Source organism: Suillus bovinus (assembly GCF_016758785.1).
Source record: "Suillus bovinus strain UH-Sbo-P2 chromosome Unknown EDB93scaffold_61, whole genome shotgun sequence".
NCBI lineage: Eukaryota > Fungi > Basidiomycota > Agaricomycetes > Boletales > Suillaceae > Suillus > Suillus bovinus.
Window position 1 is genome coordinate 11292 of NW_024542117.1, and position 23956 is coordinate 35247.

The 23956-nt window shown below is 47.4% G+C and overlaps 10 protein-coding genes across 10 annotated transcripts; 4 read left to right on the forward strand and 6 right to left on the reverse strand.

Annotated features, from left to right (window-relative positions):
* The first annotated feature begins 294 nt into the window (after positions 1-294).
* Positions 295-1552, forward strand: EDB93DRAFT_1166620 (uncharacterized protein). Its single transcript, XM_041450212.1, has 4 exons — positions 295-555; positions 611-751; positions 819-1112; positions 1164-1552. The coding sequence occupies exons 1-4, from the start codon at positions 412-414 to the stop codon at positions 1266-1268; spliced, it is 684 nt and encodes a 227-aa protein (XP_041304391.1). The 5' UTR covers positions 295-411; the 3' UTR covers positions 1269-1552.
* On the forward strand, positions 1531-3780 carry EDB93DRAFT_1210681 (carbohydrate esterase family 4 protein). The gene is made up of 16 exons (XM_041451036.1): positions 1531-1664; positions 1729-1873; positions 1933-2037; positions 2094-2139; positions 2187-2271; positions 2329-2389; positions 2440-2464; positions 2517-2682; positions 2735-2756; positions 2805-2933; positions 2997-3023; positions 3071-3104; positions 3156-3211; positions 3262-3312; positions 3366-3390; positions 3442-3780. Exons 3-16 carry the CDS (start codon positions 1982-1984, stop codon positions 3574-3576), a joined length of 918 nt encoding a protein of 305 aa, XP_041304392.1. The 5' UTR covers positions 1531-1664; positions 1729-1873; positions 1933-1981; the 3' UTR covers positions 3577-3780.
* Positions 3781-6149, reverse strand: EDB93DRAFT_1166630 (Alpha/Beta hydrolase protein). Its single transcript, XM_041450213.1, has 10 exons — positions 5996-6149; positions 5762-5887; positions 5611-5709; positions 5470-5554; positions 5335-5412; positions 5077-5285; positions 4982-5020; positions 4834-4933; positions 4192-4787; positions 3781-4139 (listed from the first exon to the last, which is right to left on the reverse strand). The coding sequence occupies exons 2-10, from the start codon at positions 5883-5885 to the stop codon at positions 3883-3885; spliced, it is 1587 nt and encodes a 528-aa protein (XP_041304393.1). The 5' UTR covers positions 5886-5887; positions 5996-6149; the 3' UTR covers positions 3781-3882.
* EDB93DRAFT_756555 (carbohydrate esterase family 4 protein) lies at positions 6089-7893 on the reverse strand. Its single transcript, XM_041457344.1, has 13 exons — positions 7722-7893; positions 7619-7664; positions 7482-7566; positions 7373-7433; positions 7297-7321; positions 7071-7236; positions 6996-7017; positions 6813-6941; positions 6734-6760; positions 6650-6683; positions 6488-6594; positions 6407-6431; positions 6089-6349 (listed from the first exon to the last, which is right to left on the reverse strand). Exons 1-13 carry the CDS (start codon positions 7775-7777, stop codon positions 6203-6205), a joined length of 930 nt encoding a protein of 309 aa, XP_041304394.1. The 5' UTR covers positions 7778-7893; the 3' UTR covers positions 6089-6202.
* A 117-nt stretch (positions 7894-8010) lies between these two features.
* Positions 8011-9615, reverse strand: EDB93DRAFT_1091155 (carbohydrate esterase family 4 protein; the record flags this gene model as incomplete). Its single annotated transcript, XM_041446325.1, has 14 exons — positions 8011-8148; positions 8197-8221; positions 8274-8324; positions 8374-8429; positions 8484-8517; positions 8568-8594; positions 8652-8780; positions 8840-8861; positions 8915-9080; positions 9131-9155; positions 9206-9266; positions 9324-9408; positions 9458-9503; positions 9560-9615. 14 exons carry the CDS (start codon positions 9613-9615, stop codon positions 8011-8013), a joined length of 921 nt encoding a protein of 306 aa, XP_041304395.1.
* Positions 9616-9900: 285 nt separating this feature from the next.
* EDB93DRAFT_1166672 (amino acid transporter) lies at positions 9901-12435 on the forward strand. The gene is made up of 12 exons (XM_041450214.1): positions 9901-10303; positions 10357-10441; positions 10491-10584; positions 10637-10713; positions 10778-10832; positions 10877-11046; positions 11104-11214; positions 11263-11316; positions 11369-11616; positions 11669-11874; positions 11931-12133; positions 12191-12435. The coding sequence occupies exons 1-12, from the start codon at positions 10181-10183 to the stop codon at positions 12325-12327; spliced, it is 1563 nt and encodes a 520-aa protein (XP_041304396.1). The 5' UTR covers positions 9901-10180; the 3' UTR covers positions 12328-12435.
* Positions 12436-13436: 1001 nt separating this feature from the next.
* EDB93DRAFT_1253573 (arginase family-domain-containing protein) lies at positions 13437-15071 on the reverse strand (the record flags this gene model as incomplete). The annotated part of the gene is made up of 9 exons (XM_041453477.1): positions 13437-13496; positions 13548-13678; positions 13726-13780; positions 13831-13898; positions 13952-14023; positions 14074-14300; positions 14357-14712; positions 14767-14882; positions 14933-15071. 9 exons carry the CDS (start codon positions 15069-15071, stop codon positions 13437-13439), a joined length of 1224 nt encoding a protein of 407 aa, XP_041304397.1.
* Positions 15072-15632: 561 nt separating this feature from the next.
* On the forward strand, positions 15633-17510 carry EDB93DRAFT_1051188 (MATE efflux family protein; the record flags this gene model as incomplete). The annotated part of the gene is made up of 11 exons (XM_041444684.1): positions 15633-15690; positions 15747-15870; positions 15898-16211; positions 16259-16550; positions 16599-16687; positions 16736-16762; positions 16811-16950; positions 17000-17080; positions 17131-17179; positions 17231-17344; positions 17392-17510. Coding segments are annotated over 11 exons (1407 nt in total), but the record flags the coding sequence as incomplete, so codon positions are not given.
* A 211-nt stretch (positions 17511-17721) lies between these two features.
* EDB93DRAFT_1166708 (thioredoxin-like protein) lies at positions 17722-19052 on the reverse strand. The gene is made up of 6 exons (XM_041450215.1): positions 18805-19052; positions 18717-18755; positions 18550-18666; positions 18323-18499; positions 18043-18265; positions 17722-17990 (listed from the first exon to the last, which is right to left on the reverse strand). Exons 1-6 carry the CDS (start codon positions 18931-18933, stop codon positions 17884-17886), a joined length of 792 nt encoding a protein of 263 aa, XP_041304399.1. The 5' UTR covers positions 18934-19052; the 3' UTR covers positions 17722-17883.
* Positions 19053-20036: 984 nt separating this feature from the next.
* EDB93DRAFT_757584 (glycosyltransferase family 66 protein) lies at positions 20037-23148 on the reverse strand. Its single transcript, XM_041457345.1, has 10 exons — positions 22910-23148; positions 22838-22855; positions 22752-22788; positions 22498-22697; positions 22217-22446; positions 21974-22159; positions 21718-21925; positions 20877-21667; positions 20423-20823; positions 20037-20369 (listed from the first exon to the last, which is right to left on the reverse strand). Exons 1-10 carry the CDS (start codon positions 23065-23067, stop codon positions 20241-20243), a joined length of 2358 nt encoding a protein of 785 aa, XP_041304400.1. The 5' UTR covers positions 23068-23148; the 3' UTR covers positions 20037-20240.
* Positions 23149-23956: the final 808 nt, after the last annotated feature.

The following is a 23956-nucleotide window of genomic DNA, read 5'->3' on the forward strand; positions in this document are numbered from 1 at the left end:
GTCTTTGTCGCACCGACGTCACGGTCGACAGTCGAGCGCGCTAACCGCTCAGTATCCAAATTCAAGCCCAGCTTTACCAGTCTGTCTATCGACTGTAACGGTTTACCTCATAAACAGGCTGGTCACCAGTCTATGAGTCTCTCCCCGCGAACGTGCCGCACACCACGGTTCAGGTGCAGGGCGAAAGTTGGCAGGGCCGAACACGATATCATATTACATCACTGTTGCCGGTGATGGTAACGCACAGGTCTTATCTTGTGTCCGAACTAGGCTCCGAGTCGGAACCATACTCTGATGGATAAATAAATATATAAACCAAGGGCTCTTCTGAACTCGTTCGAGTGGAACTTGCTGTTAGAATCGACGTCTGTACTGTATTTGACGCGACATAACGAATCTTCTACGACCACCATGTCAGACCCCGTTGCTTCGAATTCTAGCTCCCTGTGCAAGTATATGAAGGACTATCCTCGTACACTGGTTGCATATGTCAAATATTTTGGGAAAGTCAAGGACAATGTGGTCACCGCCGAGATGTCTGGCATTGACTCAAAGGTCAGTCTAGAACAATGTACTTTCAGCGCTTAAGTGGTACTAACAAATATTCCAGGGCATGACACTTATATACAAGCTCCAGTCTGGGCTTCCAACTTCAATTCGGGTGCCATTTAAGCCAGCGCTCTCGGGATACGATGATGCCAAACCCCGCCTTTTGACCATGAAGGCAGAGGCGCTCGAAGGCCTTGGTATGGTACGTGTTCGCAAGCAACACTGCTTTCAATTCGTCGTGTTTCTGATGGCGTATGCATCCATTTTAGCTTAAAGTCCCTCAATTGACTACGTTCCGGTTTCCTCCCAAAGCTATCATGACACCATTCGTCTTCCTCGCGTACTTTTATCTACTTGCAGCACCACCCCCTGGCACAACATTGTTCTCCATCCCTGCCACCACCTTGGACACGGTCTTCACCCCAGCAAACGCGTTTAGAAACCTCACCGGTATCGGTTTTTCTGTTCAAACTCTCGCCACGATACTCGGTGTTATTCACACCGCTGAAGGGCTGTATACCTTGACACTTTGTAGGCGTTATGTAAAAGGCGCTCTAGTAACGGTGAGTGTGTCTATCAAGTCTTCGAGTCTTGTGCTTGAACTCTATGTCCAGGCTCTTTATGTAGGCTGTTCTGTATTGTTCGGAGTTCATATATGGAAGGACCTCAAGAAACGCGCTCAGGACAAACGCACTGAAGCCGCTGCAAAGTTCGAATAATTGACATGCATGCTCTTTGCCGAAATGTGTTGAAACATTTGGTCCGCGGAGTATCGCGCTGTAGGCTACAAAAATCAGTTAGGCCCTTGAGTATTTGAAGCTTACTAGTTTCTTGGTGGTTCAAGGTGGAGACCTTTTTTTTGTTATGATGTTCAGCTACCGAATTGTCAATTTAATCTCAGTAGCGGTATCACTCGACGTTGTGGTGAGCCGTTCAAAGTCAAACAACGTGACTACAGTTCCTAAATGTGTAGGTCACAGAACACGTGACTTAAGCCTCGAGTGTCTTCCAAGTTCTCTTTTACAATTATTATTGTGACCATCATGATCATGTTTTTTGGATCTGTGCAGGATTTCAGGTGAACATTCGCACCAGATCACAACAGACATCGAAAGGTTTAATGATTATCTTTTTCATATCTGGTCTGTTTGACATTGCCTTCTAACATGTCGCTGGTAGACTGGAGGGAAGCTGAGGCACCAATCGTTGTGTCGAGGTCTGGATAAGACTTATCTTGAAACACCTGTGAGCCTGGAGCCAGCCTTCCGCCATACGTTCCGTTGCCTTTCCTCGGCAATAATAGCCTAGGGTCATGTGGTTTGTTGTACGTTCTTCATATATATAGCGTTGCGTTTTGGTTCTCACCATGATTCGGACTTGAAGACTCCCCTGTCGATACTGTCTGACCTCTAAGCGATAACGCGCACCTACTATGACTAGAAAAATTTTCGTTGGATTCGGCGTAGATGTTGACGCTGTGGCTGGTTGGTGTGTTGTTTTCTGTCCGTAGGTGATAAGAGTTAGTGATGGAGATTACGATGCAGGCTTGGGTCCTATGGAGGAGAAGATTCGCCATTGGACGTCTCTCGAGTATGCTCGCATTGATGCTACATTATTGTGAGCTTAAATCAGCGCAGGGCATGTATGCGGGAGAAGTTGGAGTGCCTCGTCTTCTGAAGTTGTTTGATAAGTATAACATCAAAACAACCTGGTTCATTCCCGGTTGGTCTCAAGTTCGATGCTTCCAAGACACAATGAACTGACGGACGGTATGTGTAGGTCATAGCTTGGAGACATTTCCGAAGCAAATGGAAGCAGTTCGAGATGCTGGTCATGAAATGTGAGCTTCCTTGGATGAGGAGATCCATATCTTTATCATGTCATGTGCAGAGGACTTCATGGATACTCCCATGAGGTAAGTGGTGATGATATTAATATATTGAGCAAAGAACTGACTGTTCACGAAGAACCCTGTCTCTATGACTCTGGAACAACAGCGAGACATTTTGGACCATACCTTTGAGCTTCTTACGAAATTCAATCACGGTATCCCTCCGAAGGGCAGTGTCGCCCCTTGGTGGGAAACCAGTAAGGAGGGGTCGGTGTTGTTACTAGAAAAGGGCATTGAATATGGTCACCATGTCACTATTCATTTCAAGCGAGGTATTGACACCTTTTTAAACAGACCACTCCAATATGTGCCACGAGTTAGTCAGTGTACCAGTCGTGAAATGCTCAGCCTGACCTCCTTCCAGTTCGCAAATGTATTATCTTCGTGATGAAGATACGTGGACAAAAATAGATTATCAGGCGAAAGCTCAAACGTGGATGAAGCCGCTGCAAAGGGGCAAAGAGACTGGGCTCGTTGAGATCCCAGCTAACTGGTCCGTCGGATTCATTGTCAATGTGTTCCCCACTGATTTGATACTGATTATGCGTGTGATAAGGTACCTTGACGATCTTCCCCCTATGATGTAAGACGCAAGTCGTGCACCAAAGCAACATGCTCACACTAGTCAAGGTTCATCAAATCAAACTCAAACTCTCATGGTTGGGTATGTCAACACGTTTAAAAACCTTCTCGTGTCTATTCATGCATCCGTCAGGTCAGCACTCAAGCTGTTGAGCAGCTTTGGAAAGATACATTCACTTACCTATATAGGTAAGGTCAGATTAGTAGGTTTCGGCCCCTCGTTGATTTATAGCGAACAGAGAAGAGAAGGATTTTGTATTTCCCATCAGCATCCACCCGGACGTTAGCGGGTTAGTCCACTTTTTTTGTCATCTGTGCGTTCTGACCTCGGTCTTTGACACAGTCGTCCACACGTACTTTTGATGCTGGTATATCTCACTCGACGTCCTCCTTGTTCTCGAACTCATTAGTGGTCACAGGAGAGTTTTATCGAATGGGTCAATACTCACGATGACGTCCAGTGGCTAACTTTTTATGAAATGGCTCAAGATTTCAGGGCCACGCACGAGCCAGCACCGGGCGCCGTCATGCCTAAGGGCTTTAAGAAGGCCTAAGCTTGTCTGTACAATGCAATACGTTTTTCGCGTTGAGATGTCTTCAGGCACTGTTGAATGTTTACTAGTGATTTGTATCAACTTGTTCTTGCGACTTCTACGTTTCGAAATCCATTGCGATGACTTGCGATGGCCCATATCGATTGCATCATGATGCATGATGGCTTACAGGACTGCAATAAACTCTTTTGACCAAAAGCACCGACTAATTTGTATTTCGTTTTTAAAACAAATTCACCAGATATTTATCATGCAGCTCGGGGATCATCATTCTTAGATTACAAGAGTGCGAAAATTCAACAATATTTAGGATTCACCAGGCAATATCTTTGCAATGTTCATCAACTCGGCCCATCTCCCGTCTTTCGCCCATACGATGCTTTGGTCCTCTTGCATAGTCAGAGCTTCATCAAGCCCATGCATTGGCTTGCCCTGTTGCTCGAGTGCGGCAATCTCCTTGTCGAATGCGTCAAGCCATTCAATCGCCTTCTTCATCTGTGGATAATTCATGCTCGGAATACGAAGAGCCCAGAAGCAGCGGTCAGTTGCATGCGTGACCCAACCTGTTGCACGAGTCTCAGTAATCATCTCATAACCCTACAGATCCTGATATACCTTTTGGACGGAGTTGTTCTGGAGTCCAGCGGATCGCATATCTGAGAATTGGGAACCCTGCCTGTTGGAAATCTCTTGCAAACATCCTCACGGGGATGTGCACTTGTCCGTCACTCAGAATTTCTCCCATGTGCCTCATCGATTCTTCAACAGTTGCTGTACTCGGGAGCGTCCGGTACATGTTCACGAGCCTCTCAACAACAGGTCGCGGGAAGTACCGCAAGATATTAGGGAATACATCCTGTGGACCTTGAACCGGGTGCGCGATCGCATAAAGGTACCATTCCTCGCTCAGATCGCCAATAGAAATGCTCTTGACTCCTTTCTCGCGCAGAGCACGAGCAAGGCCTCCAGACCGTTGCCAGGTCATTGGATCGGGTGTGGTAGGGATCCAATTGCCATCAAGACATCCTCGGTACGTGCCGTGCTCCACACCAACTTCGTCTGTCTCTATTACCTTCATCATGGCTTTGATAGGGACCTTGACAGGGTCTCTCAGAGTCTCCAAAACGTCAGGGGCATTAGGATCGAGATTGAGAGCGCGGCAAAGGGCTTGGAAGGACTGCCTCAGCTCCAACGGGGTTTTAGGGACAGTCCTGCGGGCAATGAGTAAGTTAACAATAAGTGATAAAAGTAACTCACATCATCGCGTTTGATTGTAAATGAGCGGAACGGAACGGAGAATTCTGCCCTGGTGGCAGGTGTGAAAGGTGGTGCAAAATTTGGTGTACGGCATGGGCACCTGTTGTTTGTTGGCAATGATGTGAATTCAAACAAAATCCTCACTTACCAGCAGACAGCCCAGAAAGTTGGACATTACTTGGGTCACCTGCACACGTTGTCAGGATATCGACGAAATCTGACACGATGTGCGTTCAAGCATACCTCCAAATGATGCAATGTTCTCCGAAATCCACAGAAGCGCTAGCCATTGATCTTTGAAGCCAAAGTTTCCGTCTATCTTGGGCTCGTCGCATGCAAGGAAACCAAGCACCGAGAGCCTATAGCCGATGTTGATATGAATTTCCTTTCTTGACTCGGCCACGTATTGTGACTGGGAACTCAAGCCATGAGGTGAACCAAACTGAAGAAATCTGCGAAAATGGGTCACCGAGAGTTATACGTCTAGTATGTACAACGAACCCTCCGTGAATGTAAACTTTGACAGGAAGATTTGCTCCAGGTTTCGATGATGAATGGCACACAATATTGACAAAGAGGCTGAAGAATAAAGGTCCATTAGGTTTACAGCCGGAAACGATATCTTGAATCACTTACGGGTCCTCTGACGGCTCGCCATAGCCCTTACGATCAGCTGGTGCTGTCGCTGCACCCTGTCCATCATTTGAAGGCTGAACGCAGTCTGAGGCAGTTCCGTCTCGGGGCAATGATTTACAAGAGTTTGATGATTTCACATACGCTTAGTCTCATAGATGTAATCCTTATCTTCATATCGATAGTTAGAAGGTAGTGGCTTAGGGTCCTGAAAGCGAACGGGTGGCAATGCGTAGGGAACCTCTAGATACTTGGTTCAGTATAGAAACGCAAAGGATCTGATCGACAATCTCACCTAAGAACACTGAAGCGCCGTTCGTAGTTCTGCCACCCTTGATGGGACCGTACTTCGTCTCAACGACAACACTGACACCCTTCTGCAGTTCATCAGGGATGTGTGGGATAGGTGGGACAGCCATATCTGCTCGGGGTGTAAGTGACAAAACGACTTGAGAGGTTCGAGTTAAACTTGGCGGTGGGCCAGGGTGGACAATCTCAAGTTCTTATAGGATCCAAGATATGGACATACATGTGGAACCAAGGCATTATTGATCACAAGGTAGGAGCTATATATTCGAGCTACATGAATGGATAAGTGAAGCGGGATGTTCGGAACGCCTTCAATGCTTGTACTTGGGCGTGGTAAATGGTGGCGCATCCTATTTTGGCAAACCCCTCTGCGTTGCTTATCACCATATATGATTTTCGACCAGATACAGCTTTAGAGTCCATTCTACTATAGCCGTGCTTTATGTTTTACATATCCCTTTGGCATCATAGCACCCGGAGGAGGATCATTCTTCACCCTAAACCTTTCTGCCATCTCATGGAACGTAACCCACTTCACGTCGTCATGAGTATTAATCCATTCGATAAACCGTTCCTAAACGCAAAAATTCGTGTCAGCTATGTACGTTTGCAGGTCGTTATAGCTACTCACCAGCATGAGTAATACTTGGGGACGTCTAAATCAAACAAGAAATTAATTATTTTAAATGGGAAAGCAATGCATAAGGCGTACCCGCCCACATCCGGATGGATACTTAGCGGGAAAATAAAATCTTTTTCTTCCCTGTAGAGATACGTAAAGGTATCTTTCCAAAGCTGCTCGACAGTTTTGGGGGCCACCTAAGCGTGGTCAAATCAGTAATCAGTCAGAATAATTGTATCATGTTTTGCTTGCCCATCCATGAGAATTACTGCTAGCCTTCATGAACCTGTGTTTTGCGTCAACGAATCACGCTTTTCTACGAAGCATAAAATGCACATCATCGGTGTCATGTCTTCGAGGTACCTTTGATAGAAACTGAGTCATGATTTATCACTCCGGAAAGGGACAGTTTTACCAGCTAGCAGGTATTTCAACGAGACCTGTTTCTTTTCCCCTCACAAGAGGCTTCATCCACGTGCGCGCCTTCGCCTTGTAGTCGATTTTGGTCCACGTATCTTGGTCACGAAGGTAGTGTGCCTGAGAGCTGCGAACACTGTAATCAATATCCAAGCGGGGTATACATATCCTAGATCCTCACTCGCGAGACATGTTCGAATGATCTACATGGAAGTATCAGTACGACCCAGCATTGTGACACGACCTGTGAGCATACCATATTCGATTCCTTTCTCTAGAAGGAGGGCAACGCCTTCCTTGCTTGTCTGCCACCACGGTGCCACACTGCCCTTTGGAGGCACGCCATGGTTGAAGTCTGTGAGCAATTTGTATGTGTAATCAAGAATGTCACGTTGTTGCTCTGGCGTCAACGAATCTGGATTCTGTGTAAAATTGGCTGAGCCATCTGTCATAGTCCAGTTTGGTTAAGTGTGCTCAAGCACCTCGTGCGAATAACCATGGAGTCCGCTTGATAACTATCAGTTAATGGTGATCGTGACATGACACAGCAGTACTAACATTTCATGACCTGCGTCCCTGACAGCTGCCATCTCATTTGGGAACGTTTCCAAGCTATGACCTACACAATTAATGATGAGTCCTAGTAAGAAAATTAACTGAAACTCACCTGGGATAAACCAAGTAGCTTTGATGTTGTATTTATCAAGCAACTTCAATACTCGCCAAACGCCAACTTCACCCGCATACATGCCCTAAAAGATCATAGGAAAAATGACTTCCAAATCAAAAGTAATTTGATCATACGCGAGATATATCCAGGGGCGAGTCCTCGCCACCGTACGAGCCTAGCCTGAAGTGGCCGCATAGAATGCCAGTCATTTCGCAGCTCACAGATAATAAAACTTACCATCCAGCCACAGCATCTACATCAACACCGAAACCTATGAGGATCTCGCGGGGCATCTTATTAGGTTAGTGCTTCTGGTAAAAGAGACTAGAACAGTCTCTTTATATATCTTTAGAAAGACAACGGTGACAGAAGTGACTGTTGTGGCTCGCTCTAGCCACGATCATTGTAATATCTCTTGGGACTTTCTACACGTGTAGGTTATCAAACCAAGTTGATAGAACATTAATTCACGTCATTCAATATTCATCCACGTGAAGAAGTCTTCGACAACACGATGTACAACATTTCACAGACGCTGTGTAAAACCTTTAGGCATTACGGCACCTGGTGCTGGTTCTTTCGTGGCTCGAAATTCTTGAGCCATACCGTGTAAGGTTACCCAGTGTACGTTATCGTGGGTATTGACCCATTCAATAAAACGCTCCTATCACCAAATATTTAGAGAACAAGGAGCATGATGGATGGAACACACCAGCATAAGAAGCACGTGTGGACGACTGTACCCAAAAAAACTCAGAGATGTTCAAGTATGGAAGAGAGAAGACTGACCCGCTGACATCTGGGTGAATCGTGAGAGGGAACACGAAATCTTCCTCTTCTCTGAGTGGTGTGGTTAGACAGTAGATTGCAACACAGTTAGTATCATTACCTATACAGGTAAGTGAAAGTGTCTTTCCAAAGCTGTTCGACATCTCGAGTATTGACCTGTTGGATACATGAATGAAACACTTCAGGAGTGCTTCAAGCGTGATGACACACCCAACCATGGGAATTTGAGCTCGACTTGATGAACCTAGATTGATGTCAGTAAGTGGAACTTGTACGCGAGTCGCAGGATCTAACATCATTGGAGGAAGATCATCAAGGTACCTTTCCAAACGTGTAAGACGCATGGAAGGAAAGACACCAGTGATACGATCAACGAACCAGTTAGCAGGAATCTCGACGAGCCCCGTTTCCTTGCCCCTTTGCAGCGGCTTCATCCACGTGTGAGCTTTCGCCTGGTAGTCAATCTTCGTCCACGTATCTTCATCACGAAGATAATACATCTGCGAACTAAAAAGAAATGGAAGTATTACTATGAGCAATATGGCAGGACTGGTATACCGCCTTACTCGTGGGACATGTTGGAGTGATCTGTTAAAACGTTGTCAACACTTTACTTGAATCGAGCAGCAATATATTGTGACCGTATTCAATTCCCTTTTCTAACAACAGCGTCGTCCCCTCCTTGCTGGTTTCCCACCAAGGGGCGACACTGCCCTTCGGAGGAACGCCATGATTAAAATCAGTAAGGAGCTTGTATGTATGATCCAAAATATCTCGCTGTTGTTCTAGGGTCATAGAGACAGGGTTCTTTGGAAATATTCAATTATATGCCTAATGTTAATACCATCACCACTTACCTCATGGGAATATCCATGGAGACCTCTGCGCATGACATGAGAAAGATAAGGACCTCCGCGCTCAAGGAAGCTCACATCTCATGACCGGCATCTCGAACTGTTTCCATTTGCGTTGGAAATGTCTCCAAGCTATGTCCTATATATGCGTTCGATTAATTACACGTGTCTTGAGAACGTTGAACTTATGACCGACCGGGGATGAACCAGGTTGTTTTGATCTTGTACTTATCAAACAGCTTCAGAAGGCGAGGCACTCCGACTTCTCCCGCGTACATTCCCTGCTCTATTTGAGCTCCCAGTCATATAAAGACTTTACGGTGACCATACTCGTGAGATATCCAATGGAGAATCTTCTCCTCCATAGGACCCAAGCCTGCATGATAGTCCTCAGCGCTGATTCTTTTGATAATCAAACGGAGGACAGCATACCAGCCAGCCACTGCATCAACGTCTACGCCAAATCCAATGAGAACTTTTCTAGGCATTGGGTGTTCGTGGGCTGAGTCGCAAGAAGAATCAGGTGGTGTTGGTAGGGAATCTTTCAAGTCCTGGTCATGGTGAGAATGATAACACAACGATATATATATGAGGGAACGTACGGTAGAGTCCCATGACCCTCGTCAAGGACCGGGAACGGGACTCGGAGGTGCAGTGAACGCTGGCCGATAGATAGAGCCACTATAGAGGTTTGGCCTTGGCAGAGCCACGGCCGTTTGTGGCTTACATAAGCACTTAATTGAGGTAGTCCCCGCCGTTTCAATCATTTCTGATCTATCATGGTTGAGGGAGTCGTGTTGACTCGTGCGCGTGAGGCGTCGTTACTCATCTTGTTATCATGAACAGTCATCCGCGCCAAGGACTACCAAGAGATAAGTGATATTTTTACTTGACGCGTATCATTCTGGCAGATGACAGAATCAGGACACGACCAAGCGCCCATCATGCGTGGCCTTATCTCCAACTGGACTGTTATATAATGTGCCGTAAAAGAAGTGTGCTTGAAGAACCCAGCAGTGTCGTGTCCGAGATTCATCGATAAAATCGATAAAAATGTCGATCAGCGAGAAGCAGGTAGAGGTCAGCGTCAAGAGCTACTCCGCTCCACCACGTAATGCAGATGATACACTACTCGCTGAACTTGGCTACAGAGCCGAGTTTAAGCGCGAGTTCTCGGTCAGTGTTACTCAACTTGCCCTCCGTATGGAAGCGAATACAATTCCGTCCAGATGATCGAGACAATCGCTTTTGCCTTCTCAATCATGGGTGTGGTGGCTTCGGTATCATCGACATTCTCATTTCCATTGGTCTCAGGTGTGTCTGTACTCTTCAGTGGAAGTCGCGAGTCAACCATCCGTACTAGGTGGGCACGTTGGAATGGTCTGGGGATGGTTCATTCCCTGTTTCTTTGTGATGGCGGTGGCATCTTCAATGGCGGAGCTGGTATCATCAATGCCGTAAATGTGTTTATCACCTTTCAGAATACCTCACATACGCGTTTTCACCTAGGACTTCTGCTGGCCTCTATTACTTTTCCGCTAAACTCGCACCGCCGAAATACTCTGCATTAGCGAGCTGGATCACAGGTTGGAAAAATATTTCATTAAATAATATAAACCCTTATCTCATCATGGGGTTTCCACTTCCCAGGATGGGCCAATATCACGGGTCAAGTTACTCTCGTGTGTTCCATTGACTTTACATGGTTCGTTAAGCGGTACTACACTTCCTGTCACTTACTTTGTGCAGTGCACAGATGATCACTACCGCGATTGCCGTAAGCTCTGATGGAGCAACGATAGTGAGCTCTGGTGCCACATACGGCATCTTACTTATCATTCTATTTGCCCATGGCCTGGTATGCTCTGCTGCCACGAACGTATTGGCCCGCTTGAATTTGTTTTACGTGATCGTCAACGGCAAGTATTGATTTACAAGGAGTAGATGAACGTCCAGATCCCATCTTCTTTCTACAGTTGGTACCACTATAGCTGCCATCATTGCTTTACTTGTCTGTTCTGGCGATAACAAAGTATCCACGCAAGATGCCTTCACTATGTTCGAGAACAACACAGGATGGAGCAACAGTGAGCACTGGCCTGTAATCTGATGGCGCTGACCAATCGCGTGTCCAGGTGGATGGGCTTTCCTTCTTGCTTTCACAGCTCCAATGTGGACGCTCACGGGCTGTGCGTAGGCAGATGTTATCTGCGGATGTACTACTGACTTCATAGACTCCAGATGACTCCGCTGCGCACATTGCTGAAGAGGTCGCCGGTGCTCAGCGTACGGCACCCATTGCAATACTCGTAGGTGTATTCGGGACGCAAGTACTAGGCTGGCTTCTTTTTATTGCGTGCTCCTTTGCAACGACTTCAGTGAGCGGCTTGTTGGCTGGTGCCTTACCACTTCCCATGGGCCAGCTCTTTTTTGATGTACTTGGGAAAAAAGGGATGCTGGCAATATGGAGTTGTATCATCGTTGTCCAGGTACGCTGATCATTGTCGTTATCTGTTTTCACATGAATAATCAGTCGATTAGTTCGTGACGGGAGCTGCACAAGGAGTCGATGCATCTCGTGTTATCTTTGCTTTTGCGAGAGATAACGCTCTTCCTGGCTCTCGTTGGTGGAAGCAGATTAATCGGCACACTCAAACTCCTGTAAATGCTGTCTGGTTGGTAATGATTGCTGCCGCCGTCTGCGGCTTGTTAGGCTTCTCTGCTGCCGCACTTTCGTCTCTTGCAGGGTACGTCGGATTTCACTTCGTAAAGTTCATATCCTCAGAATTTATCCATGTTCCAGGGCCTCCGTCATCGGCTTGTACGTGTCTTATGCAACACCTATCTTCCTTCGTATCACATCGGGCCGTGACAAGCTGGTTCCTGGCACATTCAGCCTGGGAAGGTGGTATATGCCTATTGGGATCATAGCGGTTGCATGGGTATCATTCATTGTTGTATTATTACTCTTCCCCCCAACACAAACAGCCACACCGGCAGGGATGAGTGCGTATATCGACTGATTCTGATGGCCTTGATCAGGTTGCTGACAGGATGGTACAGACTACGCTGTTGTGATTATCATGGGCGTTTTCGTCTTTGCGTCTATCTCTTGGATCGTTTCAGCACACAAGTGGTTCCATGGTCCGATCAAGAATATTAATGACCCCAGATCGTCTTTAGAGGGGAAAGAGCTTTGAAAGGTGATAGTTGGTCCATTTTTGTCATAGCACATTCGTAGATGGCTAGTGGCGTAGGTACAATCAAATATCGTGCTCTAAATATCATGCTCCACGCCTGCAGAAGACGGTTCAGTTAAAACAAAGAAGCATTAATGTCTTCTTGTCCATGTGGTATTCAAATCCAGTAAGATCGGTAAGTATGTGATATGCAAGTAGTGCAATTATGCTGTCACAAATCAAGAATATAAGGTTACCAGCGAATGAACAGCCAGACCACCAATAGGCTCTCCGTATACACACGTGCACTAGTGACTAGGGTTAACCTTCTGTTTCAAGTATATATTACACGTGCGGCATGCATGTGTACCCTGTAAATGTGATGTACCCTCCATTTTTTCTTAACGTAGACCCCTAAAGGCTAAGTACGACAAAGCCATAGTGACGTTTTTAAGCCCGTGGTCAGTATGTAATCCGATACGTATCGATTCGCGAATCGCCACGTTTCGTGTGTCATGATGTATGCGAAGTGTCGGGTGAGGATGTCATCCTGTGGTGCCAAAATTCTATTATGAATCGAGTACGTTAGCATACGACGTAAAAGAACAGCCCGAGTGATCAGTAGTACGTAGGATTGAGAATTTTGGTCTATACTTGTATAATGGAACGAGGCTGGCAGCTACAGCTGTGCATTGCGTATACTTATTGAGTCATGACTTGTCTGCCTTCTGTGATTTTGAAAGGGTCCGGCCTGCCTTTACTTAGCCTGATCAAATATCAGAGTTGAATTTCCCAACCGCGGTGCTGGATCGTGATCTTTATGACGGACCGTCCTGTTCGGCGTAGCGAACCGCTGACCTTTCAAAAACCACGATAGGAACAATTGCTCAACGGCGCAAGTACCATATGCTAGATATTGTACATGACCGTGATTGGATATCTATCCGATGATGTCGTACACTAGGCGAACGCAAATAGTGACTACTCTGCGGCCAAACGGCATTTGAAGCTGGACTAAACTAATAATGCATAGATGGAATCTCGAATGAAACAGGAAATGAAAACCAAGAAATTTATTTTGTCGAGAGGAAAACAGCTAACTTGATCTGAGGTAAAGCGAATCTTCCCGCTTAATTCGCGACTTTACCCAAGGGGGTTTTTGCCATGACACTAATGACCTCGAAAAGTACCTGTGAAGCTAGGGTTAAAAATGGCTCGAAATTTTGACATACATAACGTACGTCGGCTGCAGCCATGGTCGTAAGCTCTGCATTGGTATCATATGCAGGAGCAACTTCAACAATATCGGCCGAAACAATGTGGAGACCATCCAGGCCTCTGATGATGGTGCGTAACTCGCGTGTAGACCAGCCTTCCGATAACTGAGCTTATCATCTAGATAATGATGTACGAACTCACCGCCGGTTTCCGGGGTGCCCGTGGCAGGAGCGAATGCGGGATCAATGGAATCGATCTATAATAAGTTGATTGAACGCCCGACAGCGAGATGAAATGCAAACACACATCGATGGATAGATAAACGGGTCGATCGCCGACGGTCTCCCGAATCCTTGCAATAATTCCGTCAGTGCCTACGAGATGTTCAGATAATGAGTAATGATAAATGATCGGTCGTCTTTTTCACCTATGGTGTCGATTTCACGGGCTTCGATTCGTCGGAAACCCGACGCGTCGTCATTAGCATAATCGGCTGGTCCTGATAGCGTGGTCCTAATAGCGCCGTGCTAGATATCCAATAAAAAAAACTAGGATCAAAGTATTCGGTGATAGATGTTGGGAGGTAAGAAGATAAGATACTTGCAATGGAGCTTCCGTTCTTAATCAGACCCTCCTGACTGGCCCAGTAAAAGTATGTGCCGTGGTTAATAGCGGCTTGGTCGGAAGGTGCGCCTCCAAACACAGATGGTTTCCAAGTATCTAAGTGGGAGTCAAAGTGGATGACAGAAATTGGTCCGTATGCGGAGTGAATAGACCTGGGTGCATGACATTGAGCAACAGTTACAAATCACCCGCTAAAAGCGAGACGAACCTGAGCAAAGGCAGAACAATCGTGTGGTCACCACCAAGTGTGACTACCCGTGGATGATTCTTTCCGTCGACCGAAATCGGTACGAGAGGTTTGCCGGTGAGAGCGTCGTTACCAAGTGGAGAAAAAGCAGGTCGGTGAAGGAGCTCCTTGTGCCCGCCTTCAATTTGCTGGATGGCGAACTTGTTGTCGTAGGGCGTGACTGGGATGTCACCGCAATCTACAATCTTGAGTCCAGCAAGAAATGGGTTGATTTCAAGGGGAACATTGTATCCTCCATACAAGGTCAACCGTCGGGATCCGGCACGAATACCAGCAGGCCCGAACCGGGCACCAGGGCGGTAGGATGTCCCTGTATCCTATGAATAATACTGGAATAAACCTTTTGAATAAATAGAGATATAATGACGTACAAAAGGGGCGCCGATAAACGCGATGTCAAAGGTAGTATCCCGGTCCTTGCCAAGACATTGTACCCATGGTAGCTTGGCGAATGTGGTAATTCCAGAAAAAATGGAGTCCGCGGTCACTGCATTACCAGTGAGCGGCAGCTACAAATGAGAAATTTTTACTGTATACCTTCATTATCGCCTGGGTACATGGCCTGGTAGGGGTATTTGACATAATTCAAAGGAATTTGGTCTTCGTGGTGATGGTCGTGGGCGAGGCCTACGGCAGCGAACACCAAAGCGAACAGAGTAATAGCTTGTGATTTCATCTCGGGGAAAAATTCTAGAGGGTATGTCCTGATGAGTTTCAATGATCGTTAGGTCACTTAAAAAGCTTTTCTTGCGGGAAAATTCTTGTATCTCATGACTCACCACTACGCCACGAGTATCACAAAAATTGGTGGTTCTGTTTTGATAACATCACAGGTGCAAGACGCTTTCTGCCATGAGGCAGAAAACGCAGTCACAATCTGCCAGATGAAGCTTATCAGGGATTGTGAAATGGCAATGCGTCGGAAAAATCGGCTCACAAAAATACTCTACTGGAGATGAGATCAAACACGATGCATGCCTCATTTTGAGAAGGAGACATGCTGTCCCAGAGGATTTCGAAAGGGAATCGGCATGAGACACTCCGAGGTTCCGTTATATAGTCCGTTGTCTCGGATTTTGCTATAAAACTGTGGAATTGGTCAGGGCTATTCCCCAAGTCTCGCATCATGTCACGTACTAGATCCATGGATGAAACGGCAACGCTCCTCCCCAACGCTCAGCGCACGCAGCAACAACTAAACGACCATGCCCTTCAGAATTTTCCCGAAGTGGCAAGAGAGAACCGAACAATCGGGCCCCGCCTTCTGGCCTCTCTTGTCATCGATTCAATCCCTGGTAGGCTGAACTTCATGAACTTCAAGAAGCATGCACTAACAACCGACGTCAATCAGTTATTTTGTCATATATTCTACAGAATTCTATCCAGACAGTGTCGATCGTGATCACAGGCCGCCTGGGCCCAGAAGAACTTTCTGCAGCGGCATTTGCGATGATGCTGGCCCACGTTACTGGCGAGTAGCCCTGTTGATTCTCTTCTGTGAGGATGATCCCACGTCTTGCAGGCTGGTGCATTGCACTGGGAGGGGGATCAGCCCTTGATACCTTAGGCTCTCAGGCATTTACTGGAGGAAGTCGAGCCACCGATCTGGCTGTGCATTTCCAGCGTTGCGTAGTGTTACTCTGGATCATTTTAATTCCCGTCGGCGTACTCTGGGCATTCATTGAACCTGTCTTGTTAGCTCTTAAAGAGCCCCCTCGTCTTTGCAGTAACGTGCAAGATATTCTGAGGGTCTTGATATTCGGCGCGCCTGGGTACATTGCTTTCGAGTCCCTCAAGAAATATCTGCAATGCCAAGGTCAGTCGTATGCCGAGCATTCGTCCGCTGACTTACAAGATATGCAGGTATTATGAAGGCCGCTACTTGGGTGCTGGTCATGGTATCGCCGATCAATATCGCCCTCAACGTTTTCCTAGTCCATTACACTCCATTGGGCATGCTCGGCTGCCCTGTTGCGCTTTCAATAACATACTGGTGTGCATTCTTCCTCTTGTGCGCAATGACATCGATTTCTTCCGTGCACAAACAAAACGCTACGTGGGGTGGCTTTCAACCCAAGGCCGTCTTCAACATCGAAAGCTGCGTTGAGTTCCTTAAGTTGGCGCTCCCAGGTATCTTAATGGTAGGCACAGAATGGTGAGTTGCGACTACCCCTAACTCAGATATCCCACTTACTGTGAGCAGGGCTGCATTCGAAATAGTAGCTCTTGCAGCAGGCCGGCTCGGAGAGCTTCCGCTGGCGGCGCAGTCTGTTATCATGACCACCGACCAAAGTATGGCGATTCCTTACACACCTCACAATGTATTGACCACATCCATAGTCATAAGCACGCTGCCTTTTGGATTCGGTTAGTGTCCAATGCGATAGACGATTCGTGCATCTGACATCTCGCCAGGGGTCGTCGCCTCAAACCGCATAGGAAACCTGATCGGGGCACGAACGGCCATCGGCGCAAGGAATGCAGCCCATGCTATTGCCTTCATCAGTGTCATCGTTGGCTTCGTAGTGATGGTCATCATGTTAGCAGCAAGAAACGTACGTCAACGATCGTCCCACGCTACGCTTTTTACTAAATGGCAGATAGAAATTTGGCTACATCTTTAGCGACGATGAGGACGTTGTCCGGCTTGTCAGCCAAGTAATGCCTCTAGTCGCTTCATTTCAAGTGAGTACATTTTTAGGCAAGATGTCTACAAACTGAAAGAGTACCGTAAGATTGCCGATGCTCTGGCAAATTCCTGCGGTGGTGTCCTTCGCGGTCAAGGTGAGCAAGCATTTGGTGTGAAATGGGAAGTTCACTTATCAATGTTTTCAGGCCGGCAACACCTTGGCGCCGTGTTTAACCTTGTTGCATACTACATTCTTGCATTGCCGATTGGAATCACCCTCGCATTCAAGACTGGCCTTGGCCTGCAGGGACTCTGGATCGGTGCGCATCCCATGCCTTTTGCGAAACTACTGCTCATCCTCATTCAGGTCAAGTCATCGGCCTCTTCACAGTAGGCCTATCTGAATATGGTGTGGTATGGCTCGGGACAAACTGGGACCGAGAAATACAGAAAGGAATCAAGAGGAACGCCGAAGAAGCAAAGCGAAGGGTGTTGGCTGAACGGATACGCCAGGAAGGCGGTCTAACGAATTAACCTGAGAGACTTCACAGGAGGCGAAGGACTGATAAAGAACGCGTGTTGGGATACAAACTTCGAATTCAATCGTCAATGGAAGTGACGAACGCTCGTCCTATATCTGCAGGAAATGGGTGTTATGCAGAATATAGAACACAAATAGTAATCAAATATCTTTTTATCCGTTAGCACGCGCGTGGCTTGCCTCCCATCAAGAAACTGGCCATAATATGAGAATATCGACCTCTGAGCGAACATCGTGTGAGATTGGTGACAAGTCCGCGGGTGACTCCAAACACGTTGGAGTAGAAGATGCCCATTACTTTACGTTGATCCAAGTAAATTACAGTTCATCCCTGGCAGGTTGTTCTGGTGATGTTTGGAGGATGTCTGCTGACCCGTCCAATATGGACCTAAAAAACTTGGTTAATGGCTCATACTTGGTCATCCCTGAGTAATTATATTTGTCAAGTAATCAAAGCCGTATACGCAAAGCACGCACCTTCATACAAAATTGGCACGCTGGATCCTGGTGGATACACAATGACTTTTGATGTCTTTCCCTCGACAGTCGCTGGGAATCCCAACGATACTGCAAATGCACCATCTGGGTCTGTATGATGGCCAAATGCAATCTTCTTCCAGTAATTATTCGCAAGGATCTGCCAAAGCAGCGGAAACTTCTTGTCCTTGTTCAAGAGAATAACACGTGGGAGATCGCTCGTCTGTGGGGGATGGGCGAGTCACATGAAGCCAAGAGGCAGGACATTTGAGAGTCAAACCTTGTCCAACCACGCTGGCATGTCATGGATATGCGGGAGAGATTTCACGTTGTTGGGCACGGAGCGCGAGGCCCAGCGGATAAACTTGCCAGAAGTACGTTCGTTGGAGTCGTATGGCTGAGGCTCGGCCAGGCCACCACGAGGGAAAACTTTGAGGGTTGGAAACCCTTGAACACCCTGAACGAGTGTCAGAAACAACCGCGCCGAAGCACCATTGCGATACGCACCTGTTCTGCGCACAACCGCTTGTTTGTCTCAACATCGCAGTCTACTGCATAAAATGGAACGAGTGGACTCAAATTCTGAGCGGCCTTGCTGTACTCGGGAGCCATTCGTTGGCAGTGCTGATGTGCTTGTTCGTCAGTTGAAACGAAACCATAATTCTGGAACCCACCCCACACCATGGGGCGACAAACGCAACTACGCTCGTCCTCTAGAGTAATTGAATGAGAATATTGGAGGGTAGATTCGATGCCGCCTACGTTACTCTTCATAGCCCTACGAAAACCTTTTGGGTCCAGCATCTTGACCTTGGTGTCAGGAGGAAATATGGCTGCAGACACCATCGTGGGCAATAACATCAGGAGCGGGGCGAGAGAAAATATAAGCATTGTGAAACAGGCCGATACTAGTAAACAAGCAGACGAGCCCGCCAGAGGGTGTAACGAGTCGAAGTAGATTTAGTGTGCACGTTACTAAATATATCATAATGGCCTGCGTCGGAGACTCGAGAACAAGACGCGCTGACGTGGCGTTCGGAATTGTCAACATCCCTGAATCGCATCAACACTAACTTCAAGTTGAAATTATGATGCTACTGTATGCAATAATCGTATGTATGTCTATGTTACTAGACGTATGTCCTGTGAGTGATCCTGGTGGCAAAATGCATGACTCGGATATAATACATCCTGCCACCGCCCAATGCTGAATCACTCTAAATCTTGACATCTTCGGCATTCAGCTCGATAGGTCCAGATACGTATCCATAAGCGACGAGAGCACACAGGCGACTAGGCCATACCATGATCATTGGCACCAGACATGCCATCACCGTCCTCGCCAAAAAAAGCTGACAAGGACCACACGGGGTGATATGCACGTCCTTCGGTGTACGGAAAAATTATCACCACATCTACCGCAAAGAGGAACATCAGCTCGAAGTAGATGATATTTGTTGACAGGGATATGCCTGCGTGCATATCAGCATCTGGGTTGAAATGGAGGCTTGTGCGGGAATTCGAGCCAAGCAGAGCTCGAGATGGCCACCGTGGACCATAACATCCGGGCTAATAAGGTTGTGCAAAAATACCAACGATAGGCTGTCACGGTCCTAACACACCTCGATGATCGGCAGCCCAGCCGATAGTAACGAGATTGGCATATTTGATGTCATGAAGACTCGGAAGCACTTCTATACTAGTTCCGACAAGTGATTGGAGTTGAATGTCGGATATGCCAAGACGAAGACCGTCATCGCAGATATTAGAGCAGCTAGCAGCCAGGCTAGTGGACCACCTTGTCCTCCACCATTTTTGACGAAGGAGGAGTTGGAGCACAGACACTGCGAGTGTACATGGTCGAGAGGATGTGATTGTCACCTTCCAGGCGGAAAATGGTGAAGAACGGCTACTTTGATATACTCATCAAAGACGTTGAAAAAATAGAGCAGTATACAAATCGTTATTAGGGTTTTCGCTAGGAGCAGTTTCTTTAAGTCAGCGTTACCGGTGACATAGTCACACTACTTTCATAATCACACATGTACATGTCTAGTACGAGGAGACGACAAAGACGGTGAACGAAGGTTGCAGCTCCAGATAAGGTCTATAAGGTCTACAATACTACAAGGCGCAGAGGTACGATCTCTATGTCAGACAGGTCGTTCTGAGGCCTCGAGGCTTTTCCACTGCCTCACTCAAGCATTGATAGCCTTCCTTCTTGACACAGGTTTCGTCCTCTTGCGTTTCTTCCCCTGATTGAACGCATTCGCAATTTTCAAGTCACGTCCGAGCACATCATCCTTCTTCACTTCATAAATGCGGACCTAAAACGCAGTCAGCTAAACACCGCAATTCAATCAATCACATCGAGACGCACAATCCAGTTTTCTGATGTATATGCCTCCTCGAGGTAATCCAACGTTGGGCCCTGGATAGGCACATGCTGTCCCCGCACACGATCCACGGGCTGTTGACCACCGAACAGCTCTGCAAAGCGATAGTAGCTCATTTTGTACATCAGACTGTCGCGCATCGCCGGGGCTGCCTCGCTGTCTACGCGGTACTCTCCGCGATTGAAGTAATTTGGCTCTTGGATCTCATCGGGCCAGACACCCTGTGCGATGCGTACCATCCAGAGGAACTTGTTGATGTCGTCGCCGCTGTACCCGATTAACCCACCGAAAATAACGAGCACGTAGCTGACATCGTGTTTGCGCAGGATAGGGTAGGCAATGTCCTCAGGCGACGCCATGGCTTTGCCCACTGTCGCAATGTGTGCTGTTGCACGAGTCAGTGTCAATTAGGGTTGTTACGTCATGGGAGAAACTCACTATTGTTCCAGGTGTTGTTGTCCACCAACGTCGGGCGATCTGCCATTCCTGCAATCTGGTAGCCATAGTCCCACCAACTCATGACAACTGCATCCTCCGCAGTGTTCTGCCTCAGCCAGTGGTACGCCTCTCTGAAATCATCAATAAGGTTCTTGTTTCCATCGGAGCTTGTCGAACTCAGCACAACGGATGGCGAAGAGTATGCGTTCGAAGTCACCCATGTGCAATGCACGACGAAGAAGAGAAGCAGTCCAAGCGAGTTCAAAAGAACGACTAGACGCGTGTCCATACCAAAGACGCCTTTTTCGGCACTAGTGGCGGATTTGGCAGAGGAGGCAACATTGGAGACAAGTTCGCCTAAGACACCGGCTGCGGATGCAGACACTTCCTTTTCCTTTTCTTTGTTCTTTTTCGTCTTCTTGGTAGTAGTGGGTGTAGCGGGTTTCGTAGTAGGTGTTACTTCAACGGAGTGAGTAGTCGAGGACTCACTCTTGTCGTCTTCAACATTGGGTTGAGTAGGGTCCAGATATGTATCCATGAGAGACGAGAGTGCTACGGCGGCAGACACACAGACGACTGGGGTGAGGGTAAGCATCAAACGCACCATCACACCTGCGAAGTAGCTGGCAACGACTGCGTAGATGATCACGAAGATGTGCTCGTCCCTCAGTGTACGGAAGCACATCACGACGCCGGCGGGGAAAAGGAAAATCAGGAAATGCAAGTCCATGAAGAACGAAGGCCATGCGGTAGGCTGGTGCTCGGATACTGAAGCAATGATGGGGATGTACCTGAGTGCCTAGTCAGTAATGGAGGGTTGTGCACAGGTATCTTCACATACTTCTTGGCATAGCCAGTGTCCCACAGGGAGTAGAATCGACCAGTCCAAGGGGCGATCCAGCCCTTATAAGTCAGACCAACAATCCCAAAGAAGCCGATCAGGCCAAGAGAAATGACCGCAGCAAGTAGTAATTCCTGGAACTGCTTTGAAGACACGTGTGCACGAACAAGTTGCGCGAAAGCAACGATCTGCAATAGCCCAAATACACCTGTAAAGGTGTTCAAAATAATGCGAGAAACGAGAATGATGAACGTACCGAGCGCAGCCATGTGTTCGCTAGTGCGGACAGGCTGGAAGCCAACGAAGGGGACCTGCATACTGGACAAGGTGCCGATTGCATACCAGGACGAATACGCAACATAAAGCCGGCCGGTGAAACGACCCATCAACAATAAGACGAGAGCGTGCAGAGGAATCATATTTGTGATGAACGCATACCCGCCTAGTGCACTGTTTGTCAGAATCTAAACTTAAAAAAATCATGTAGATGACAGCATACCCCATGCAGCCACCATGTAGAAGTAAAATACAGCAGCAATAGTGCCCCAAAATGCGCTTCCCTGCTTAAGTGCCTTGATCCACGCGAAAAAGGTAAACATGAGCAAGAATATGGCGATAGCCTCATTGTCATACGAGCCGGCGACGGAGCGCGAGATGTAACCCGGCACGATGCCGATGAACGCAGCTGCAAGAAGACCAGCACTTTCATCTTTCATTTCTTTCGTAAACCTGCGAGTGATAATAAATTGACTGTCATAATGGAATGCAGGGCGCGCGCACATGTACGTGGCCCAAGCGGTTAAGGCGCTAAATCCTGGAGCCAGAAGGACACAAACGTTGCGAATATCGACCGGGAGATTTAGTGCATGAAGTAAGTTGTATATTACACCGCTAGTTGCCATAAGACCGGGATAGATGGTTCCACCGACTACACGTCCAAGGGGGTACCATGCTGTTGGGTCAAACCAGTTCCAAAATTCCTGGAAAACACGACGTGTGAGGTACTAGTTGGAGAGCCTGGATGTGGTACTTACATAGAAACCTTGCGAGGCGAGAACCTTTGTTGCTCGACTGTAAAGGAGGCGCTGAGCACGCGAATAGGTACACAGAATCTACATACTAGTTAAACCATGGGTCACTGTTGAGAGTTCATTGTGTCAGTAGCTACACGTTCATGTATGGTTGCACGTACAATTCATGAATAATACTCTCGAAGTTGATAACAGCAAATAGACGAGAAGCAATAGCAGCGCCTGATATGAGGGCAAGCGCAATGATACGGAGGAGGGACGCGGTATTGGTAACGGTTGTAGGAGACAAATCAGAAGGGAGTGGGTAGGCAGCCGGCATGGCCGCTAGTGATATGATTGTCGACTGTCGTGGACTGTCTTTTTAGCAACGTTGAATGAAGAGACCGAAATATGAGCTGCAACCCTGTAGGTAATATGAAACTTGGCGTTAACCGAAAGTCGACGTGTCCAATGAATGTAGACTTTGACCCCTCTGTGGAGGGTCACACGCATCTGGCAGCAGCACTATTATTAGCTCTATAGTATGCTACTAGTGACTCATGACTTATGCGCTGTTCATAGTTGCTACAAGGTATCTTCGGTAGAAGTCTAACATGGATATGAGGGTAGGACGAGTTGGTGCAGCAGGCTTTTGGTACCAGTACTGCTTTTTCAATAACCCCCGCGGTCCAGGAATTCCGAGTCATCGTGGTTATCCATCATGTTATCCATCTGCAAGATCGGATACGCTGGAATATGGGCCCTAAATCTATTGGCAGTGAAGTGGTGCCTGCAGTGACCGGTGCCGCCGACCTAATATTAGTGCACAGAGACACTCACCTTCGAGATACGGCATACTCATTGAGTCAGGCTGGATCATGCCTGCTGGATCAAACGCTGGGGCAACGCACCCGGATCCAGCATTCGCACCCGGGTCAAACATCCTGGCATTTTGCTCTCGCCGGAGTTTAATAGTCCAGTATCACAAACCTACCCTCCACCTCGATAACGAACCACTGCCCTAATCAGCTTCAGTGCGTCATAAGGCAGTGACAATACCATTAGAACGCGCCATGTAAGTATTGATGGAATTTCTACAACAGTGTTAGTTCAACACGTGTCTCTCATCAACCTTCCATCTAGGGCAGGCGTGCGGAAGCCTCGAGGCGCAGCATGCAGCCCTCATAAGCGGTTCTAGATGCAACGGCATTCTACACTTTTCTTCCAGC

Excerpts from the sequence above, each read along its gene's own strand:
- EDB93DRAFT_1166620 (XM_041450212.1), top strand. The coding sequence starts at position 412 with ATGTCAGACCCCGTTGCTTCGAATTCTAGCTCCCTGTGCAAGTATATG. Across the intron at positions 556-610 it reads TGTCTGGCATTGACTCAAAG|GGCATGACACTTATATACAA; the intron begins GTCAGTCTAGAA and ends CAAATATTCCAG. Across the intron at positions 752-818 it reads CGCTCGAAGGCCTTGGTATG|CTTAAAGTCCCTCAATTGAC; the intron begins GTACGTGTTCGC and ends CATCCATTTTAG.
- EDB93DRAFT_1210681 (XM_041451036.1), top strand. The coding sequence starts at position 1,982 with ATGACTAGAAAAATTTTCGTTGGATTCGGCGTAGATGTTGACGCTGTG. Across the intron at positions 2,140-2,186 it reads CGCCATTGGACGTCTCTCGA|GGCATGTATGCGGGAGAAGT; the intron begins GTATGCTCGCAT and ends AAATCAGCGCAG. Across the intron at positions 3,024-3,070 it reads GACGATCTTCCCCCTATGAT|GTTCATCAAATCAAACTCAA; the intron begins GTAAGACGCAAG and ends ACACTAGTCAAG.
- EDB93DRAFT_1166630 (XM_041450213.1), bottom strand. The coding sequence starts at position 5,885 with ATGGCTGTCCCACCTATCCCACACATCCCTGATGAACTGCAGAAGGGT. Across the intron at positions 5,021-5,076 it reads GAACATTGCATCATTTGGAG|GTGACCCAAGTAATGTCCAA; the intron begins GTATGCTTGAAC and ends CAACGTGTGCAG. Across the intron at positions 4,140-4,191 it reads AGAACAACTCCGTCCAAAAG|GTTGGGTCACGCATGCAACT; the intron begins GTATATCAGGAT and ends CTCGTGCAACAG.
- EDB93DRAFT_756555 (XM_041457344.1), bottom strand. The coding sequence starts at position 7,777 with ATGCCCCGCGAGATCCTCATAGGTTTCGGTGTTGATGTAGATGCTGTG. Across the intron at positions 7,665-7,721 it reads GTAGATGCTGTGGCTGGATG|GCTAGGCTCGTACGGTGGCG; the intron begins GTAAGTTTTATT and ends CGGCCACTTCAG. Across the intron at positions 7,322-7,372 it reads AGGGACGCAGGTCATGAAAT|CGGACTCCATGGTTATTCGC; the intron begins GTTAGTACTGCT and ends ATAGTTATCAAG.
- EDB93DRAFT_1166672 (XM_041450214.1), top strand. The coding sequence starts at position 10,181 with ATGTCGATCAGCGAGAAGCAGGTAGAGGTCAGCGTCAAGAGCTACTCC. Across the intron at positions 10,304-10,356 it reads AGTTTAAGCGCGAGTTCTCG|ATGATCGAGACAATCGCTTT; the intron begins GTCAGTGTTACT and ends AATTCCGTCCAG. Across the intron at positions 11,875-11,930 it reads GCACTTTCGTCTCTTGCAGG|GGCCTCCGTCATCGGCTTGT; the intron begins GTACGTCGGATT and ends TCCATGTTCCAG.
- EDB93DRAFT_1166708 (XM_041450215.1), bottom strand. The coding sequence starts at position 18,933 with ATGCTTATATTTTCTCTCGCCCCGCTCCTGATGTTATTGCCCACGATG. Across the intron at positions 18,756-18,804 it reads GTAGGGCTATGAAGAGTAAC|AGGACGAGCGTAGTTGCGTT; the intron begins GTAGGCGGCATC and ends CAATTACTCTAG. Across the intron at positions 18,667-18,716 it reads TTGTCGCCCCATGGTGTGGG|CACTGCCAACGAATGGCTCC; the intron begins GTGGGTTCCAGA and ends CAAGCACATCAG.
- EDB93DRAFT_757584 (XM_041457345.1), bottom strand. The coding sequence starts at position 23,067 with ATGCCGGCTGCCTACCCACTCCCTTCTGATTTGTCTCCTACAACCGTT. Across the intron at positions 22,160-22,216 it reads CTACATGGTGGCTGCATGGG|GCGGGTATGCGTTCATCACA; the intron begins GTATGCTGTCAT and ends ACAGTGCACTAG. Across the intron at positions 21,668-21,717 it reads GACACTGGCTATGCCAAGAA|GTACATCCCCATCATTGCTT; the intron begins GTATGTGAAGAT and ends CTAGGCACTCAG.